Consider the following 22,353-nt stretch of genomic DNA (forward strand, 5'->3'; position numbering starts at 1 on the left):
TAGAAATATATTTTAGTTGATAAGTGTTTTTTGTAAATTACATTAAATAAAAGATTTTGAAATAAACACCTATTTGATATTTATGACAACTTAATTTCAAAAGGTATTGTTACAAGGAAAGCTTAGTTTTAACACTTTTATTTCTAAATATCCATAATGTATTCTTAAGTTTCATCTCTATTGGTCTTCACCATGAAAATGATTATTTACCAATTAATGACCTTCATTTCATAAATATTTATATTAATTAAACTTTGAATCATTATAATAAAGTGATTAGTGTACAACATGGGTCTTGCTTGAACAGGCTACCTATTATAGTCATAAAACATGAATTCTGAACTCAGAAGCAAACGAAAAATTAGTTTATGTATTAAGTCTTTAAAAGAGTTTTGTTTGGTCCACACCAAGTTCCTTTTTTTAACAGTATCCATTTCATAAAACATTTCCTTCTATAATTTGCTAGTGAAGGTCTTATTACTTCTGGAACTTTTAATTTGTCATTATTTGTTTAAGAATCCTTTATTGTCATTCTAGGGTTAAATGGTACCAGCTATTAGCTTGAGTATTATCACCTTATTCCTCTTTTTTACCCAAAACATGCATATGAAGATACCTTTTATTTTTACTTAACAATTATAGGATAAAAGAGATAGTGCTAGAGAAAAGCATTTTGAAAAAAAAAAGCGGAGTCCCTGGACAAAAAGTTATTACAAGTATCCTTGCGTAATTACGATAATTGGGAGCCACAATTCTATTGTTAAGTAATGGGGTTGTTAAACAAAACTTCATGTGACCTTGACTGGTTTATCAACTCATTTCAACCACAGCCATTAAGCAAGTCACATGCAGTCATTAAGTAAGACATCATGTGACTGAGACTTGCGAAATTCTCCATTCTGTTCGTTAGAAGCCATCTGTGAAGTGTATATATGACATGATCGTAAAATGCTGTGACAGTTGTAAACACCCACTAGGTATGAAGTGCCTGAATCTCAATTATGTGACTGCAGGGGTGCTGCAAAGGTTGTAAGTGCAAGGATGAATCATAAAGTTAATTTTTCAGCACTGTCATAATCTTGAATGATTACTAAACAGGGCAATCATTAAGTGAGAACTTCTTGTACAAATGAGGCTAAGTCTACACTGCAGATAGATGAAGAACAGCAATATGGATACAAATGGATACACTAAGAAAAAAATAAAACCGGATACAAAAAGATGAAACAGATATAAATACAGTATCTAAAAGTGAATGATGCAATTAGCAAATATCATATATGGAAAACCAATTAAATTTCAGTGCTTTAATCAATTCAAATATTTGTAACCAATGATTACAGTACACAGCAATCATAATATTTATTTTTAAATATTTATTTTTTTTAAAAAAAGTCAATATGTAGCATTATAGTTAAATGTTGGAAAATATACTTGTAATACTGTTGGTTACTTAGCTTGATCTCTTAGGATGTAGTTATTTCATTTTTAACGCAAAATACATAATCTAAGAAGATTGTGTGTGTGTGTGTTTTCTTAACATATAAACACATAAAAAAATACAGTAATAAAGACTCCCTTTGCTCTAAAATTTGCTTTTAATGTCAACTACGTCAATTAGGTTTCATCTAACTCATACCTTTAGCAAAATATACATGGATTTTGGTATGTTGCATATTTTAACAGGTGCAATAATTTTATAGATGTTAAGAGAAAACTGGGCAGTTGACACATCTTTACACTATTATAGTTTACTATTATAGTTCACAGTACACTATTATAGTTCACAAATAACTTCAATTTTACAAATTATATTTGTGTATTAGTGGCAGCTGAACAGCAAGTACAGATTGTCCTCGACTTATGATCATAACTGAGCCCAAAATTTCTGTTACAATGTGAGTCAGTTGTTAAATGAATTTTGCCCCCAGTTTACAACCTTTCTTGCCATGTTGTTAAGCCTTGCCATGTTGTTAAGTGAATCACTGCAGGTGTTAAGTTACTAATACAGTTGTTAATCTGGCTTCCCCATTGACTTTGCTTATCAGAAGGTCGCAAAAGGTGATCACATTGACTCCAGGACACTGCAACCATCATAAATATGAGTCAGTTGCCAAGCATTTGAATTTTGATTGTGTGACAATGGGGGTGCTGCAATGATCAAGTGATAAATGGTCATGTCACTTTTTTCAGTGCCATCATAACTTCAAATGGTCACTAAATGAACTATTTTAAGTCAAGGACTACCTGTACAGAATTTATATTTGATTACATGATATTTTAGAAGTTCTGTGTATTAATTGAAACTGTCTGTAAAATAACAGGATGCATTAATAGAAGATATATTTAAGAAGAGTTTGCTTTAATAAAATCTATTACAGGAATATGGAAGCTTACAGCTCTCTGAATATGCTAGCTTATAACCCCCAGCAGCTCTTTCAACAGTTCAGGTATGCTAATATTTCTGAAGTCATAGGCCAGCAATATATAAAAGTCATGGTTTCTCCACACCTATGTCATAAAACATTTTGTTTAAACAGATACATCTCTGAATATCTCCCTGAATTTTTAAGAGTTTTTCCAGTGAATGCAATACATTACAAGCTCTGCACTGCTGAAGACATTGAGGAATTTGGTAAGAAAATCTCTCTCAAATGATGACCCAATAGGTCATAAATGATCTAGCACCTTTTAAAATTAATCACATATTATTCTAGTCATCAAAAGGGAGATTCACATATTCCAGGCAAGATTTTCCAGTCCGCACTGATACGTTGAGGTTGTCAAAAAGTTCAATTCTAGATAACACAGCAGTACATGAGCTATCTCTTGAAGGTTTTTCTTCCATAATACTATTGGGGATTTTTTTATTTAGAAATTATAGAAAAGCTGTTATTTATGTAGATTTAGGGGTCGGGGGAATGTAGGTATCCTATCCAAGAAGGATGTTAACATTGCTTATAGGCCACACATGCTTCTGATGCATAAGTAAGTATAGAAGGTAATAAAAGGTAAAAGAGTCCCTGCGGATTTTACTCCAATAGTTGTCGCTGACTATTACAGGGTGGTGCTTATCTCCACTTCAAGGCCTTTTAGCCAGCGCTGTCCGAAGACATTTCCGTGGTCATGTGGCCAGCAGGATATTATGGAGTGTTGTTATCTTCCCATCGACATGTGTACCTATTTATCTACTTGCATTTGCATGCTTTCAAACTGCTAGGTTGGCAGGAGCTGGGATGTGGACGAGAACTCACCCCATTGCTTGGTGCTTAGAACTTGAACCTGGGTTGCCGACTTTAACCGCTAAGCCTCTGTGCTGCCCAAGAGGAAACTCTTATAGTCGCCTAATTTAAAGAGTCTTTCTAAAGTCAAATTGTGCTCAACTTCTAAAGTCATATGTTAATCAGTAAACCTGGTCAATAAACCTGTTCCTAATTGACCCACGTTATTTCTTACCCTCCAACAACCATAGCCTCAAAGATCTGTATCGATGTAGAGAACATCTACCACAATGCCCACTGCTCTGCAGTTGGAAAAAAAAAAAAACAATGCTGGAAGAGGAACCTAAATTTATATCCCAATCAGAGAACAGAAAACAGAACTAAAACTTAGTACCTCACATCTCTTTTTATAAAATCAAAATAAAAACAGTACCTAGATTTTTTTAAAATTACAGATCCTGTACTAAATCTGTTGGAACCAACAAATAAAGCCAAGGAGGGAGCACTATGTACCCCATCTTGAGCTCCTGTACAAATGGGATATATATCAGATTAATAAATCAAGTTCAGCATCTAAAGATAAAAGCTGAGATTCTTTTTCTAGTGCACTTATATTTTTGAATTTTCATTTTTAGAAGTTAAAACCTTAGAGCAAACATGTCAAACTCGCAATGTCACGTGACATTGCGCGACATATCGGAACTTTTTCCCCATTGCCGGCAATGGAGTGAGCGCGGTTTCCTCGTGACACGTCCGGCCCACGGGCCGGCAGTTTGACACTCCTGCCTTAGAGTGTATTTTATTTGAAATATATAAGACTTCCACTGTGCCAAGTCAATACACATCAGTATACACAAATCACAGATTTCACCGATTCTGATTATCATAAACAGTCTTGTAGGCTTTTCACTACTGAATAGTTTTCACTTTGATTGATAATCAGAAAAGCTGTAAACCTACCTGTTTTCTGATTGTAAATTCTTTTAACTTGTAACTGGGAAACTTTACAATTAAAACGACACTCATTTCAGAAACAATTTCAAGGTTCCGCTTTCTAAAACAGTCTTATATTTCCCCTTCAACTAATTTTGGCTATTTTACCTATGAATACCACGTTGCCCTAAACACATGAACACTATCTACTGCTTTCAAATGCACCAACCTTTTCAAAAACACTGGATGGTGTCATCAAACAAAACCTGATATTCTGAATGATGGTGTCGGTATGTCTCCAGCGTCTTCTATCATGCCGCAGCCAAGCCTGAACAGCCTCATAGAGTTCTATCTCTGGGAATCTGCTCAGATGATCATTATCCAAATAAGTCATAAGCTTTTCAAAACTGAGATAGGACAAAAAATCAGGTCTGGCCATGAGAGGCACAAAATGTTCTAACAAAAAGGAATCCAGTTTTTCTCTTACTCCTTCAATGTTTACACCAAAGTCATCTAAAAGTCTCATAATTTCTGCACAATTTTCCAAACATATTTTTGCTAAGAGAAAGGAGCAGCAGAACTTCACCACTTCAATAAGTTGAACATACATGGCAGCCTGCAGGATCTCATGAACAGTGCTCATGCTCAGTTCAATAGTGCCATAGTACATGAACTGGAGAACATGGCTAAAGCCTGTTGCTGTCAGTCCTTTTAAGTGGATTTTGTCCTGATCTCGTTCCCTCATATCAGCAGTAAACATAATCCTGAAGTAATCGCTTTGGGTGGCAAGAAGTGCTTTATGAGCTTGAAATTGGTGATCCTCAATGACAAGAGTGACATCAAGCAGTAATCCCTCCTCATACAGTGTTCTGAACCCAGCTGAGACGCTGGTGTCATGGATGGAGGAACTAAATCCTTCCACGTCCCCTGCCATGAATCACCTAGAAAATGTAAACAAAGAAAACTTTAGAATTTCATGAAATTCCTGAAGGTTGGAAATACCTTAATATTTAATCCAGTGTCTCGTTTTTTAATCCTGAATAATATAATTGGCATTTTATACAACAGTCAATACAGAAAATCTTGCTTTAGCAAAAGTAATCATAACAATCAGTTAAGGATTTGTTTAAATATTAACTTTTAAACACTTTATCCCCAACTTTCATATTATGCATAGTAATTATAATTCTATTTCATGGAACTAGGTTTAAAATATTAAATTTGAACTAAGATCAGCCTTATTTGCAAATAAAGGGATCACAGGGCAAAAGATGCTACATTTAGTAAGATTTTTTTTTTTAACATCTTTGAGTCATTCTAGACTAATGGTGATTAGTTTGATGTGTCCAAGCAGTTTTCTTGGCAAGATTTTTAAAGCTTTTTAAAATTTAAGATCATCCTGAACTTGTGTAAAGTTGAACAGCATCAGTCATAATGGAATAGAGAAGATAGAAACTGTTAACATAGGACAAAAAACAACAATCAAGCCTTATAAAATACTGAGATCAGTAAAGTCCACAGTATTTCATGTACTAAAACTGATAAATTCCTAGACAAATCCATCGCCACTGCAATTAATAAAATGCTCATTTTAGGGAAATTCAGCAATATGAAATAAGCAATTATGTTTCATAACCCCAAACTTTTAAATACAGTTTGGAAATGGGATAAATTACAGCTAAACTTACTGCTGCTTTCCCTTTACTTACAATTTATATTCTCAGCACTTCCAGGTAGATCAGATAGGAAATACAATAAGATGAACTAATCCTACTTTATTCTAAGGCTACACTAATAAAATCTTGCAAATCTGAAAGTGCAAATCTCCCACTGTCTCTTTTTACCACCTGATTAGGATGGTAAATTTGGGCCGATCCTTTCTAAGTTTCTTTCTCTACCCATTATGCAGCTGGGGCTCTTCCCTTCCTTTCTCAAGGTCATACCCACATACTATTATAATATAGATATCAGAAAAGTCCAAATGATAAATTTCTTAATATAACATTTATAAACAGCATATAGAATCACAATGCAAGCTTAATTTTTTTTTAAAAAATTATATTTTAATTCTTCACCTCCTCTGTATCTTCAAACAGATCTGTACAGTAATACTCTGGGGCATCGCTCTAAAGACTTATTTCAAAAGTAACCTTTACAGGGAAGATTTCTAAAATCCTGCAAAGACATTTCTTAAATGTCATAATAAACATAAATATTTAAGAACCATTTTTGAAATATTAAGTTACGTAATTTTAGTCTAATTGTTTTTTTTTAAAAAAAACTTGACTTTATTTTGTAAGTTTTAGCATTTTCAATTTTGTTTTTGATTTTTTTCCTTGTTAAATCAATTACAGAATAGTATTTTGAAAGTATGAGATATAAATCAATCAATCAATACATTCTTGTGATTAAATTGAGAATTAAGAGTCACAAACTTACACTCTCTACAGGCTAACTTCATGGCAAAGTTTCACCCGGTTTCTATCTTACTTCAGGTAACTAAAGCAAACTAAAAGCTAGTATTACCACATAATTAGAGAATAAGTCTGCTTTTACTACATAGCCCTAACCATCTAATATTAAAATGCATAACCTTTTAAAGAAAAGAATATAAATGTCAGCCTGCATCTTCCTTTCTTTCAAGCTTGCTGTCAGCTGCCATGGAAATGGGGGCAGGAGAAGCACAGGGTATTTGGGGGGGGAAGCGTACAGGAGGTGGAAATGAAATTTCTGTGAAGTGGTGAGTAGGCCTGGTCTCAGGGAGACCAGATCAGCTTGTTTAACATTTCTCAAGGCCAACTGTCCAGGCTTGGAATGCACGAAGGAGGAACACTGCACCTGGACCAGAGACTTTCCCAAAACATCTTTCTGGCTGATGATTGAACTCTGGTTGCCTGGCTACCGGGGGCTGGGCTCTGGGGCTTGCTTCAGATTGTTTTTTCATGTGAATTTTCTTCACATCTTGCCTGACCATTGCTGTATTCAGTTCATTCCTAGCAAAAGTACCTTTTCTCTAAATCTCTGGAGTCAAGGGTTTTTCTTTCTTAGGGATTGAATGGAGGCAGCCCTGACAATAACTTCATAATATACAATTTATTTTTTAGGAAAGTTTTGCACAATATTTTTATTAGACCTTCAACTGTAATTAACAGGTTGAAGAAAAAAGTATTTTAAAAAATGAACTGAAGTACAAGTAACATCACAGTACTTGATGTGACAATTTGTTGCATATCACTATTAATAAACACCACATAAGGTTCCCATTCCCACCACATAAGGTTCCCATTTAACACAGGGGTCCGAACCCCGGTCCACGGCCCAGTGCCAGGCCGTACGTAGCCTGTTCAAAACCAGGCAGTGGAAGTGATAGGCGAGCATGTGTGCAAAACCATCCTCTCTCTCCCACCCCACTGCTGCTGCCTCCCCCGGTCTGGGTTGGAGACTGCTGCTGGGGAGAGATCATCCATCTGTTTGAGATAAGGTATTTTCAGTATGCTGATGTTATATAACTGTATACCATCATCCACGATTGAGCCAGAGCTGCTGTGATAATCCTAACCTGTAGTTTGAAGGCTATGAGAGTCTGGATCATAGACACAAATTCAGATTAAATCCCAACAAGATGGATTTGCTATTTCTTCACCTTCACCCCTAAAAAACACTCTGGCTCAAATATAGCCGCACCACTAGCTTTAATAATAACAACAATAACAACAATGTTGGAAGGGACCTTGGAGGTCATCTAGTCCAACCCCCTGCTCAGGCAGGAAACCCTATATCATTTAAGACAAATGGCTGTCCAGTCTCTTCTTAAAAACTTCCAGTGTTAGAGCATTCACAGCTTCTGGCAACGGAAAAAACTGAGAATTAAATTCAAACTTTTACAGGATTTGAAGGAAAGAGGTGGATTCGGCCTCCCAGATTGGGAAAAATATTATCAAGCAGCCACGCTTACTGGGCGAAAGAGTGTATACATTTGAGAAATAGGAGATTATTAGCCTTAGAAGGCTACACTACGCAGACAGGGTGGCACGGAATTCTTTGGGAAGGAAAGCACAAGGCTCACCAGTACTTCCAGAAACATTACATCAGACGGGCACTACTAGATGTATGGGTCAGAATTAAAAAACGTAATTACATGAAAATCCTTAATTGAGTATCCACATTGGAGATATTCATACATTCATTCATAAATTTCATGAAATCAGGAAAGGCGATCAATATAAAGACATCTTGGACGAAGGAAGGGAATTAAAATCAAGGGAAAAGTTATTAGAAGAAGGGATAGAACTTGAATGGTGGGCGTACCTTCAAATTCAATCACAATATATGAAGGATAAAAAAGAATGTGGAATAAAATTAGAGCACACAGAATTAGATAAAATTCTATTATGAACGGAGGAAAAAGAGGTAAAAAGTATATATCAATATTTATTGGAATGGGATATGTTGGAAGAGCAAGTAAAAGACACAATGTTAATTTGGAGTAAAAATTTCAGCTATGGTATCGACTTAGATAATTGGCAGGATTTATGGGAAAGGAATAGGAGGCTCACATTAGCTACTGCTTACAAAGAAAATTTATACAAGATGTTTTATAGGTGGCACCTTTTCCTCTGTGAGATTAGCCAAAATGGACAAAAAGACTTCACCGAAATGTTGGAAATGCAAAGAATCACTAGGGACTTATTACCATATGTGGTGGGAATGTTCAAAAGCACAAAAAAATTGACATTTAATAAAACTGTGGTTAGAAGAGATACTAATGCAGAACATTGAGCTAAAACCAGAACTCTTTTTGCTGGGTATCACTAAAGATAGATACAATAAAGGATCCCTATACCTATTATTACACATGCTAATAGCAGCAAGATTAGTCTTTGCACAGATGGAAAGACAGAGAGACACCCTCAGAAGAAGAGGTAATAAATAAGGCTTTATCTTGTGCTGAAATTGATAGGTTGACGTTAGAACTTAAGGATAAGAGTGACAGATTACTATGAAATCTGGAACAAATTCTATGGTTGGTTGGGGGAAAATAGAGGGAAAAACGCTCCGATTTAGCGAAACACATTGATCAAGTATGATACTGACTAAAGGGAAAATATTTAAATATTAAAGGGAAAATTAAGAATATTGATGACGGGAACTATCAGAGAGAATATCAATGGGGAAAAAAAGAAACATTTGTGTGAATACATGGATTATGGATTATAGATATTAATCGTTGATGATTTTCCTTTATAAATGTAAACCAAGCAAACACACTGTTAACTATTATGTGATTTATGATTTAAAAATATTTAAAGTTTATTAAAAAAATAATAACAACAACAAAGTTGGAAGTGACCTTGGAGGTCATCTAGTCCAGTGGTTCTTAACCTTTTTGAACGAATCGCCCCCTTGAGCCAATGAGGAAGTTGTCATTGCCCCCCTCCCCCAACATAACCTCTCAATCACAACAGAGGAAATAATTCTTCAATTTATGCAAACACTTGTTTTATTTTCTTTAAAATTGTCATCAGGACATATTGATGCAAATAATTTATTTCCAATCTTTTTCCCATATCATAACTGTGTGAAAAAAGTTTGGTGCCACCCGTCACTTTATTCCCAAACTTCGTGATACATGTATTTCATTATTATCTTATTTATTCAAGACACTTAAATGTAATGACCACTTTGAAAACAAAATTCAGTTGCAAGAAAGTGAAATGCCCGAAAAGAAAAACAGTAATATTTAATGACTGAATTACAAGTAAAATTTAAGACGCAAAAAGAAATATAAAAAGGGTAGAGGCTGCTGCGCAACGCGCATGAAGCGATGCGTATTCACATATGTACGGCATTCTGTACTGAAGCTAGCTGGAGGAACATTTGAAAACACAATTCAATCCACTAATAGCGAGCAATCTGATGTTTTTGTACGACAGATATACAGCGATTCACTGTATGAAAAAGTCTCAAAAGTGTCCCCAAAACTTCTTGCTCCATCGCCCCCATATCGCCCCCTTTTTGTCCCTTTGCCCCCACATCGCCCCTTTTTGTTCCATCGCCCCCCTGAAAAATGAAATCGCCTCCTGGGGGGCAATATCGCCCAGATTAAGAACCACTGATCTAGTCCAACCCCGTTCAGGCAGGAAACCCTATACCATTTCAGACAAATGGCTGTCCAGTCTCTTCTTAAAAACTTCCAGTGTTGGTGCATTCACAGCTTCTGGAGGCAGGTTGTTCCACTGATTAATTGTTCTAACTGTCAGGAACTTTCTCCTTAGTTCTAGGTTGGGGATTTGGATTAAATTATCCTCCCATTGAAAAAACATAACCCTAATTTAGAAATCTTTTGGATCCATGCCTCCACTTCAAACAACAGGTGGAATTGACAGGTCTTTGCCCATAGCTGATATTACAGTTGCACCCTTATCCAGGTCAGAAGGGCCTGCCATATACCCTTATTACCACATATTTAAATTATTGCCATGTACTTTACTTGTTTCTGTCTCTGACAATAATTAGAACCTGAAGCTGATAAAAATGTGATAACCAGGAATGTAACAGGCTAGACCAGGGGTAGGCAACCCTGGCTCTTTTATGACTGAAGTCCATGAGTCATAAAAGAGCCAAGGTTGCCTACCCCTGGGCTAGAGCTATTATCTGAGCATAACATCTATTTTTTGGTAATCTATTTTCTGATAGATTAAAGCTAGCCTTTCAATGCAATTCAAAATGCTTTTTTTGACCTGCAAAGCTCTGCAAGTTGAAAAATCTCCCCCCCCCCTTTAATATACTTTACAAGCTGTTTTCCTCAGAATATAATCTGCCCAGCCCATGAGTGCACATGGAGAAGGGATGTTTAAACTTCCAATCCTGTGAGAAATTAAAGGAACATGGAATACTATGAAACATCTTGGCCCTAGAGGTCTGCTCAATACTCTCCCTCTTGATCTTCTGGAAAATAGTAAAAATTATGCTACTAATTGGTATGAAAATGTTTATAATTTAGATCTTTAAAGTACCAAACTATTAATAAATATTGCCATGCATTTTTTTCATGATAGTAATGAAATTGTTCTATCCAACAGCAAATTTCTAACTATGCTAAAGTCATTTTGTTTGATTTATTGCAATTTTTAAAAAGAGAACTATGATTCTTATGTTCATATATTGTTTACTTAATTCTTACTATGTCTATTTTATCATAAAAAGTTTTTAAATCTCTTTAGACTTATTCTAACTCTATGTAGACCAGGGTGAGAAGAGTTGAAATAAATATCCCAAATGCAGTTCCTGTATGTATTTCACATTAATCCACCCTAAGTAGTCAGACAGGATATAGGACATTCCTTTAAAGGATAGAGTTAAGTTACAACAAGAGAATGGAGTGGAGAAACACACACACACACACACATTCTATCCTGGGTCAGCCACTATGTTTGAAAAAAGTAATATCGAAATCAAAAGTTGCAATGTAGTCCTTCATGGATTCTTTACACTACCTTAAGCAGTAGTTGCTATTGAGAATCTTCATGCAGGAACATAATCCATTTTGTAAATCAAAGATAGAAACCAGCAACTCCTATGAAACACAGCAGCATAGCTAGTGGTGAAGAAAACTAGGCTTTATAATATATAGGGGTCAGTATAACTAGAACCAGCCCCATCTGAAGTGTTATAGCAGCATATTTGATTGAGTTGGGTGTCTCAACAAACAGAACCTGACATTCCTTGAATGTTCCACCATAGAGAACAATGGTCAATTGAAACAACTCCTTGATCATTTGTATTTTATCTTGAGGCCAAAAGTCTAGGATGAGTGCTCTTTCCATCCAATTTATTACAAAATAAGCTTTAAAAATCCATAATAAACAGACAAATACATTTTGTAGCTTTTGTCTGTATAAAGAATTGGAATGACCAATCATTCCCCATTAAAAACGAACTCCAAAGAAAGCTCTGAATATCTTCTACAACCCAACAAAAGCTAGATTAATCCAAGTTCCTTAATTCTGTTGTAGGTAGTATATACTACAGATCGTGTATGTATGTATGTATGTATGTATGTATGTGTGTGTGTGTGTATGTTATTGTATGTCCAAGCTATACACTACAAATATTTTAGGTTTTCCTCTACTTTGTAAAATATCTATTCATTTTGGGCATATGACTGGACCTACATTTTTCTAATTAAAGAAAATATTCATGTGAAATACGTCATATTCTTGCTGCTTCTGTAATGGTTATAATTTTTACAGAAAGTTTGCTAGCCCTATGCCACATTCTCCTCCCTTCTCATTTTGGCTTGCGACTGGCAATAGTGGTCGTCAAATGATAAATGTTTTCCAAATGCATTGGAAAAGCAACAGCTGTTTTCCAGAGGATGAATAAAATCTGATCCTCATTTCATCATCATTTTAGCCATTGTCTATCCACTGCAAGATGAAGGCCTCTTCCGCTTGTTTCCAACCACTACTGTCCTGAGCTTTCTTTTGCAATGGGGCTCGCAAAACTTGCTGATGCCATCAATCCATCTTGTTTTAGATCTCTTTCATGGATGCTTTTTATCAAGTGGGATCCATTCTATGACTGCCTTGGTCCACCTGCCATAAGTTTTTCTTGCTATGTGACCAGCCATTTCCATTTCAATTCTTTTACTCTCTTGATGATATCGTATACTTTCATTTGTTCTCTAATCCATGTGCAGGTCTTTCTATCTTGTCTTGTAATGCTGAGCATGTATTTTTTCATGCATCTGGTATTTTTTCTCCTCAACTATAGTTTTGCTACTATCTTGTGTAAACTGTGACCACCAGCTTTCAGCATTTCAACTGTAACCCAATCATTACCTGAAGCTTTGCCATTTTTCATTGATTTTATGGCATTTGATTCTCCCTCCACTATTTCCTCTTTTATGGGTGTTGTTACTTTTGAGTGATCATCTTTGTATAGCTCTGAATAGAATTTTCCAATTATTTCTAACTTATCTATATCAGGGCTTTTCAACCAGTGGTACGGGTACCACCTGTGGTACATTGGCACCTGGCAGGTGGTACACGACCATCCTAGAAAAGTAGCGGGGGAGGGGAATGAGCTGAACCGGCGGCAGCACTGGACTAGCCTGAACAAGAGATGGCTGGAGCTGCACGGCTGTCAGGGCTCAGTGGAAGGGCCAGGATGAATGCCAGGCTCCAGCTGGAGCTCGGCACTGATCCTGGTGCTTCTGCTGAGCCCAGAAGAAACGCCGATCAGTTGGAATGTTGCAGCATCTCCAGGGTCTTGTGATTTACATTCAGATGCTTGGCAACTGATTCATATTTACGATGGTCACAGTGTCCCAGGGTCATGTGAAGTGACCAAAACCTGCTGCAACCACCCAGCAGACGGTGGGGGGGGGAATAAAAACCAAACACCTCACACCCCACCCCTGCTGCCAATCCTCAACAGAAATGCTCAAAACAATGAAAACCTCAGACAGGAGGAAGAACGCCACTGGGTGGGCAGGCAGGTGTCTTGCTCGGCTGTGGCTTGGGGGACACTTTTTTTAGTGCCATTGTAACTTCAAATAGTCACTAAGCGAACTGTTGTAAGTCGAGGACTACCTGAACTTTATTACTTTTTTCCTTTTTTTTTTGGTCAAGTTTTTGACACCTTGTTAGGCAACTGGTGGTTCTCAGATATTGCCATATCCTAAAAGTGGTACAATGGGTGAAAAGGTTGAAAAGCCTTGATCTATACCACTGAAACTTAAAATCTGTTTGCTTGCCTTTATAGCGATCCCAACAACCATTTATGCCAGGGAGACCAGGAAGGTATCAGTGAATATTAACAAGAGACTTGATGTCTGTTGGAATATTCATGAGCAGGAAGAGTCATGTGGTAACTCAGTCAGCCAATGTGAAGAAAGAGCTACTGAGTCTGTGCAAAAGAATATTGAGTTAGGAGCTGGATTTCCAGTCTCAGGTTTGTCTCTGTATCTCTCTGTAAGAAGTCTTCATTTGTGCTATGTTGCTGTAAAGAAGAATGTATGGTATTGTAAATATTTTGATATAAATATAAAGAAGTTATTTTGAATCAGCTAAATGCAGTCAACTGTGAGAGCTTCTGATTTATTTTTTCACCAACAGAGAAATTAAAATTCTCTAACAGGTTATGGGCCCAGAGCTTACTAAGGACTGCATTGTAATTTAAAGCTGGAAGAAATTGCCTGTGTTTAGAAAGTATAAGAACAAGGCAGAATTTGCAGAATGGCTGCAATGGAATTTAAGAAAAGCTCTGTGCCTCGTTTGGGCCAGAAGAATTACATTGTGTGGGCTGCAAAAATGGAATGTTTGCTGAAAGCTAAAGAGCTGTGGTATATTGTAGAAAATCCACCACAAGTATTTGCAGCTGCTGATCAGAAGAGTCATGATCAAGCAATGGCTTATCTCATCTTGAATTTAGATGATGAACAATTTCTAAATGTTGCAAATTTAAAGACTGCAAAGGAGATTTGGTTGAAGTTGAGAGCTGTGCATGTGAATGTTTCTGCATGCAATATAGTGCAATTGTCACGAAAACTTTACAGGGCTTGTTTGGAACCAGGTGAATCTATGGAACAGCATTTAAATAAAATGCAAAGTTTATTTTTGGATTTAGAACAACGTGGGATTAAATTCCCTGAGTCCCAGAAGGTTTTATTGATGTTGAACAGTTTAGATAAAACCTGGGACACAGTTTCTGCCATATTTGAGGGTAAAGAAGAGCAAGACTTGTATTTTGAGGCTTTAAAGCAGTGGTTCTCAACCTATGGGTCGGGACCCCATTTGGGGTCGAACGACCATTTCACAGGGGTCGCCAAACGCAGTCCGCCATTTTCCCCCCTTTTCCTTAGCTGTGCTACTCCCTTTTATTCTATTGGCTTTTGAAAGCCAATAGAATAGACTCTCTTGAATAGAGTCTAATTCTATTGGCTTTCAAAAGCCAATAGGAATCGTCCAGGCTGTCTCTGCCCTGCTGAGCCCGCCAAAAGTCCCATTCTGCAAATGGTATTGCACCAGTTGAGTAGTCCTCGACTTACACCGGTTGAGTAGTCTTCAACTTATGACCGGTTCGGGGTCCCGGCATTAAAAAGGTTGAGAACCACTGCTTTAAAGGCATATTTGCTTAATGAAGAAAAAAAGTGCCATTTTAGAAGCAGCCACAAGGAGGTGAAATTCCTGAGGAGGGGGTCCAGACTGCAAGTCTCTGAAGAAGAAACATTTTGCAGGCAGAGAGCTAAGCAAAAAAAAGAATTGCTACATTTGTGGAGCAAACGGCCATCTGAAAAGGAACTGTTTGCAAAGGAACAATTTGCAGCAAAGGACATTTGTGCAAGAAAAAAAGACTGATTTGCAAAAGGAACAGTTTGGTGTTGCAAAAGTTTGCTATAGCAACAACAGAGACAAGTGGCTAATAGATAGTGGGCCAAGTCAAACAATTGTTAATGATTCTGAATTATTTTGCAGGTTTGTTCCAGTAGCACAAGAAGCTGTGGCTTTGGCAAATGGCCAGAAAGCAAAAGTCATCGGAAGAGGCGATGTAAAAATTCCATATTTGGAATCAAAATTTACCAATGTGCTTTGTGTACCTGAGATGGAACACAATTTGTTAAGTGTGTCTAATTTAGACAAACAAGGTTTTGAGATCATTTTTGTAAATGGGAAGTGTCTCATCAAAAGGAATGGGAATATTTGTGCAGAAAGCATAAAGGAAGATAATCTATATGTATTGCAGGGACAAAAGGTTCAATGTTCCCATATATTTAAGAATGTTGCAGAGCATGATTCATGTGTTCATCTTCTACATAGAAGACTTGGCCATGCAAGCTTTAAAGTTTTGCAGCAAATGCAAGATTTTGCAGAAGGGCTAAATTTGAAGGGATGCAAAACATATTTGGACTGTGCAGTATGCAAAGCATCAAAGTCAAAGGCAAATGTAAATGTAGCACAAGGCAAACAAAAAGAGTTCTAGAGCTGGTCCATGCAGATCTGGTGGGACCTATGCAAGCCAGTTTGGGAGGAGCAAAATATGCACTGGTAATTGTTGATGATTATAGCAGGTATTCATTTTGCTACTTGCTTAGAGCAAAGGCAGAGGTGCTACAACAATTCAAACAGTGGTTAAGTTTTGTAGAGAGAAGGTACAGATAACAAGTGTGTCAGTTGCAAACTGACAGAGGTACTGAATTTATGTCAACTAAATTCCAACAATGGTTGGGGCAGTTGGGGATAAGACACAGATGTACAAATCCTTACACAGAAGCAGAGAACGGTGTAGCTGAAAGAAGGAATGGTGTTTTGCAAACAATGAAAGATTCATTATTAGAGGATTCTGGTATGAGCAGGTCATATTGGGGAGAAACCATATTGACTGCCAATTATACAGTTAACAGGCTGTGGAGTTCCTCCATTAATAATACTCCATATGCCATTCTATATGGGAGAAAGCCATCACTGGCACATTTGAGAATTTTTGGAAGTACTGCATGGGTACATATTCCAAAAGCAATCAGAAGAAAGGGACAGCAAAAGGCAAGAAAGCTCAGGTTTGTGGGCTATGAGCCAGGGTCAAAAGGATATCGCTTTAGCGATGGAAGTAAAAGAATTGTAATTTCAAGGTCTGCTAATTTTGCAGAACAAAATTGGGACAGAATTAATGCAAATTCTGGGTATGTCTCACTTAATGACGGTGATCTATTTAATGATAGTAACTCATCTAATGATAAAAAAATGATTATTGAAGATGTCAATGTTCACGGAGGAGACGCTGAACAAGACATGAAACCAGAAAGAATTGAGACACAGGAGCAGTTAATACCACATAGGTCAGAGCGATGTAACAAAGGAATTCCGCCTGACAGGTATTCTGCCAGCAAGGTAAAGGTTTGCAATGTGTGGTATGAGCCAAGAAGTTATAAAGAAGTGTTGGCATTACCAAAAGCTGAAGAAAGATGGAAGGAGGCCATGGATAAAGAGATGAAATCCATGGGAGACCATGAAGTATTTAAATCAGTGCCTTTGCCACAGGTAACCAAAGCTGTGGGTTATAAGTGGGTATATAAGAAAAAGGTATTGCCAAATAATGATGTACAGTATAAGGGTAGGTTAGTGGCACAAGGTTTTTCACAATTAAAGAATGTATTAAGTCAATAGGTCTGATGTCTCTTCCTGTCATGAAGGGAGGAGTGTTGGAATATTCATGAGCAGGAAGAGTCATATGGTAACTCAGTCAGCCAATGTGAAGAAAGAGCTACTGTGCAAAAGAGTATTGAGTTAAGAGCTGGATTTCCAGTCTCAGGTTTGTCTCTGTATCTCTCTGTAAGAAGTCTTCATTTGTGCTATGTTGCTGTAAAGAAGAATGTATGGCATTGTAAATATTTTGATATAAATATAAAGAAGTTATTTTGAATCAGCTAAATGCAGTCAATTGTGAGAGCTTCTGATTTATTTTTTCACCAACAGAGAAATTAAAATTCTCTAACAATGTCTTCCAAAAAAGATGCCTTTGCCGTATCCTAAAGATTAGCTATTTTGACTATGTTACTAACAAAGAAGTGATCCAAATGAGTTTCTCCTGCAAATTACATAACATTGTCACTCACAGAAAATTCCAACTTGCAGGTTATATTCTCTGTATGAAGAACAATCAAATCCCCAAGATGGCAATGAGACAGACTCCCCCATGCCAAAGAGCTAAGAAGATGCCCTCAAAATACATAACAAAGAACGTTCATAGAAGACTTAAAGACTTTAAATATCACATGGCAAGACATTGAAGTATGCACCCCAAACCAAAAATATGAAAACTCCTTGCTGTCTGATATGCTACATAGCATGGGAGGATCTAATGCTAATGAAACAGTTATCTATCCACTCAGATCCATAAAATACTCTCAACTACACACATTTTTCAGGTATTTTAATGACATTTTTAATTGTCACAAGCTAGCCATCCAGTTTGTCTACAAGTACAGAATATGAACTGAAAATTACAACACCTTTCCAAATTAGCAATAGCACTTAAGACTTATATACCGCTTCACAGTGCTTTACAGCCCTCTCTAAATAGTTTATAGAGTCAGCATATTGCCATCAGAAGTAAGTCTTCATCCTGGTTCATCCAAGCCGGGAATAAATAAGCAACATGGCGACTGCTTTGGGAAGAAGATTACAGTTTATTGAAGAAGCAGAAAGATAGTCCTTGCAAGAAAGAGCAGAGGAGAGGAAAGAGGAGTTGAGCACATGGGCAGTAGGTTTTTATACCCTCTCTAGCCTTGTTTGGAATAGTTTCCTGTTCCTGTGACATGAACCTTGAGGCTATTTCTGAGTGTTTTTCTATGCCTTGATATCTGTGGTTTAATCCTATTATCATATCCTGCTTCCCAGGTGATGGGGCTAATGACTCCTAGAGTTTGGGTGGGGCATGCAGATCTTCTCTTTGTCTTCTTGATTACTCTGGCTTCAACTCTCTGATGGTTTTACATCTGCATTTGTATGGGGCTAGCTCTTGCCTGGGGCAGAGAGATAGATTTGGGGCCAGGTTTGGTTTTAAAAAGTCCTTTTGAGGAAAATATATTTTTCTGCCCTTTTAATATTTCCTTCTCTGGGCTAACTTCCCTCAATCCCCGCTTTGTGCCTTAAGTGTGAGGATATCACACTTATTGGTACAACATTAAAATTGATCTGGTCAGGGAGACTTGGTAGGCAAGCTTTTAAACTGTTAAGCCAAAAAAAAAAAAAAAAATAAGACATTAATGGAAGCATCAGAAAAAGATCCCTTTAGTGGCTCTCAAAAGGGGAGCTTGCACCCATAAAGTCAGGGCAAAAATTTTGTTAAGTGGAAAAGAAATTTATAGTGTCCAATATTCTGTGCCAATCATTTTCAAATGTTGGATGTCACTTTTAGCTTCCAGTCAGGTTTGCATATCTCCCAAAATTCTTCACAGCCATGGTTTTCCTTAGTACATGACCACTGGCTGCCCATTTTCAAGGGTTGTTTCCTGCCTTAGCTCTTAATTCAGTGCATCCAGGTTTTTAATGTCCAATTGAGATTAGCCAATATGCCAGGCTATTAAATTTTTCTTTAAATTGCACATAATGAGCTCTAGGAATCCCAATCTGAGCCCAACAGTGCAAGATATTCAGGGCTGAAGTTTGGGATCTCTTTCCTGTTGCTTCCTTAGTCAGGGCATATGAATTGCAAATCACCTGAGGGGGCCTAGTTCCCTCCCCCTTGGAATCTGTTGGAAGTTGTTCCTACAAAGCTTTGGTGCAACAGAGCAAAAATAAGCCTGGGAAACTTTACTAAAGGTAGGTGGAGGGGATAGACTCAATGTGATTCTGAATGGTGTGTGTGTGTGTGCATGTATGTGCAGCTACTTTTACAAAATAGGCAATACAAACATTCTGGATAAATTTTCCCTTTCACCAGATAGAAGTCCAAGGTGTTCAATACTTGTTCTGCCAACTATTCCCAAATGCCATCTCTCCATTAATACATTCAACTGGCTTGTTATAATATAAATATGGCAAGAAAGGAAAGTTTACACTGAGTTTCCACCCTCCCCCCACAGTCTAATTTTCTCTTGAGGCTTCACATGGCACCAGTGGCTCCAGGACTCCTTCCTTCTGCAGCTCTCACAGGCATCTGAGGAAAGGTAGGACTTGGGAAGATGTTCCACTCAGATTGCATGGTGGCTTTTTAGTGGATGGCTGGATTCAAAACCCAATTCCATGGCTCAAATGGATGGAGGCAGCATCTGGGTCTGTGTGTTCTGCTTTCAAAGGTTTGGGGGAGGATTGTAGGGCTGAAAGATATAAGAACAAGGTCTCCCCCCCCCTTTCTGGGTGGACTCTCCCAGGAGAGGCAGACAAAAGGTATGGAGAACAAAGGGCGAGAAAAGAATTGGAAGGGGGGTAGCTTGCAGGCAGTTTGAAAAGGCATCAGTATTGCAGTGGTGAAAGAAACAGGCAAACAAAATCTGCCTTTAACATTTATTCTAAAATAGATCACATTATTTTAGAGATTGGAAAATGCTTATTTGTTTCAGAAAAGTTTCATAGTAGCTTCACCAATTAGTGATAGGATAAGAAAAGTAACTTAAGAAAATTATTTCCCCACACAAGCAGACTTGAACTTCAAAAGGCTATTTTAGATAGACACACATTTTTCAGGAAAAGGATAGATAGATAAAACCCATTTAGAACACAAATTCATTTACAACATATTGCAGAATGATTTTCCAGAGCTTGGGGCAGGACCCAGCAGGCAGGACACCTCCTCCTCACTCCAAAGAGGAAATATCTTGGCAAATACAAGGAGGACTGGAGGAATTTTTAAACAAGGGACAGTTAATTGATACAGAACATCCCTGTCCCTGGCAATCAAAAATTACAGGGTTAGCAGTGTAAGTAACATAGATGTGTGTGGACAAGAATATCAATCTTGCTATCAAGCAAAATCAAGCTTTTAATAGTGAGTGTCACACAAAGTGGACTAACGCATAGGTGTGTCAGTCATAAAGAATGAGGGCAAATATGATATAGTTGTCATTATAGAAACATGGTGGAATAAAACCTACAAATGGAACACTCAGCTAGAGGGACTTCAATTGCTTAAAAGGAACAGACCAAATAAAAGAGGCAGAATTTCTCTCTATATAAGAAATAACTACATATCTACAGAAATAGGGCATAACAATGATGGAAACTGTCTTGAATGCATTCGGATCAGTATAAAAGTGGAAAGAGGGGCACATGACTACAGCAGAATATTAGCAAATAGTCTGAGCCTGCAAAGATGAGGTGAAGTAAACTAAGGCTCAAAATGAACTAAGGCTTGTGACCGCAGTCAAAAATAATAATAATAAAAAAAACAGTCCAACATCAAAAACAGTACCATTAAAAATAGATTAGAAGCACAACTTAAGTTAGGCAAGAAAATGGTGAGCAAGCACTTATCCAGCCTAGAAGAGTTCAAATCATCAGGGCCAGATGGATTACACCCCAAAGTTCTCAAGGAACTGACAGATGTGATCTCAGAACCACTGAACTATATTTTTCAAAGACCCTGGAGCGCTAGGTAACTACCAGAGAACTGGAAAAGAGCTAATGTAGTTCCCCTCTTCAAAAATAAAAATAGATCTAGGAAACAACAGACCTATCAGCTTGACCTCAATACCTGGGAAGATTCTGGAAAAGACAATCAAACAAGAATCCGTGAACACCTAGAGGCAGTCATTACTAAAAGCCAACATGGGTTTGTCAAAAATAGATCATGCTAGACACATCTTACTGCATTCTTTGACCCAGTTACAAAATTAGTGGACTAGAGGAATGGTGTGGATATAATTTTCTTGGACTACAGTAAGGCATTTGATAAAGTTCGTATAGGGCAGTGGTTCTCAACCTTTTTAATGCCGCGACCCCCCAACTGGTCATAAGTCGAGGACTACTCAACTGGTCGTAAGTCGAGGACTACTCAACTGGTGCAGCACTGTTTGCAGAATGGGACTTTTGGCGGGCTCAGCAGGGCAGAGACAGCCTAGACAATTCCTATTGGCTTTTGAAAGCCAATAGAATTAGACTCTATTCAAGAGTCTATTCTATTGGCTTTCAAAAGCCAATAAAATAAAAGGGAGTAGCACAGCTAAGGAAAAGGGGGAAAAAATGGCGGACTGCGTTGTTTGGCGACCCCCCCGTGAAATGGTCGTTCGCCCCCAAATGGGGTCTCGACCCACAGGTTGAGAACCACTGGTATAAGGTTTCCTGCCTGAGCAGGGGGTTGGACTAGATGACCTCCAAAGTCCCTTCCAACTTTATTATATATTATTAAATGCAAGAGTGAAATCTTTCTAGCAGATGAACTTAAAACATTCCCTCCTGCTAACTTAAGGCTGTTCTTGAGAGTACACAGAGAGAAAGAGGAAAACAAACAAACAAACAATTTTTTTTTCTTCACTGTTTGTTGGCCAGACAAATAGAGTGAGGTATTTCCTTTTTGTGGCTTATTTTAAGCAGAATTTCTAGCAGAATTTAAAATTCTTTTTTCCTTGGATTTGAAACAGTTAACAGTCACATTTACTTCTCACACAGAGACTTTGATAAACATATATACACAAAGACAAGAGAACAGAAAAGGAAACAAGTCTTAGTTTTACATATCCTAGTCATTCCCAGTATAAATT

General features: G+C 37.4%; 1 protein-coding gene across 3 annotated transcripts in view; it reads right to left on the reverse strand.

Annotated features, from left to right (window-relative positions):
• The window catches only part of KLHL15 (kelch like family member 15), a 35,934-nt gene that overhangs the window by 8,727 nt on the left and 4,854 nt on the right, over positions 1-22,353 (reverse strand). For all 3 annotated transcript variants that reach the window (XM_039363056.1, XM_039363040.1, XM_039363047.1), the window contains exon 2: positions 4,384-5,095. In XM_039363056.1, coding sequence (XP_039218990.1) covers positions 4,384-5,088 — 705 coding nt within the window. In that variant the 5' untranslated portion in view covers positions 5,089-5,095. The remainder of the gene's footprint in view (positions 1-4,383; positions 5,096-22,353) is intronic.

Source organism: Crotalus tigris, unplaced genomic scaffold (genome assembly GCF_016545835.1).
Source record: "Crotalus tigris isolate CLP2741 ecotype Arizona unplaced genomic scaffold, ASM1654583v1 scf7180000017589.2436309, whole genome shotgun sequence".
NCBI lineage: Eukaryota > Metazoa > Chordata > Lepidosauria > Squamata > Viperidae > Crotalus > Crotalus tigris.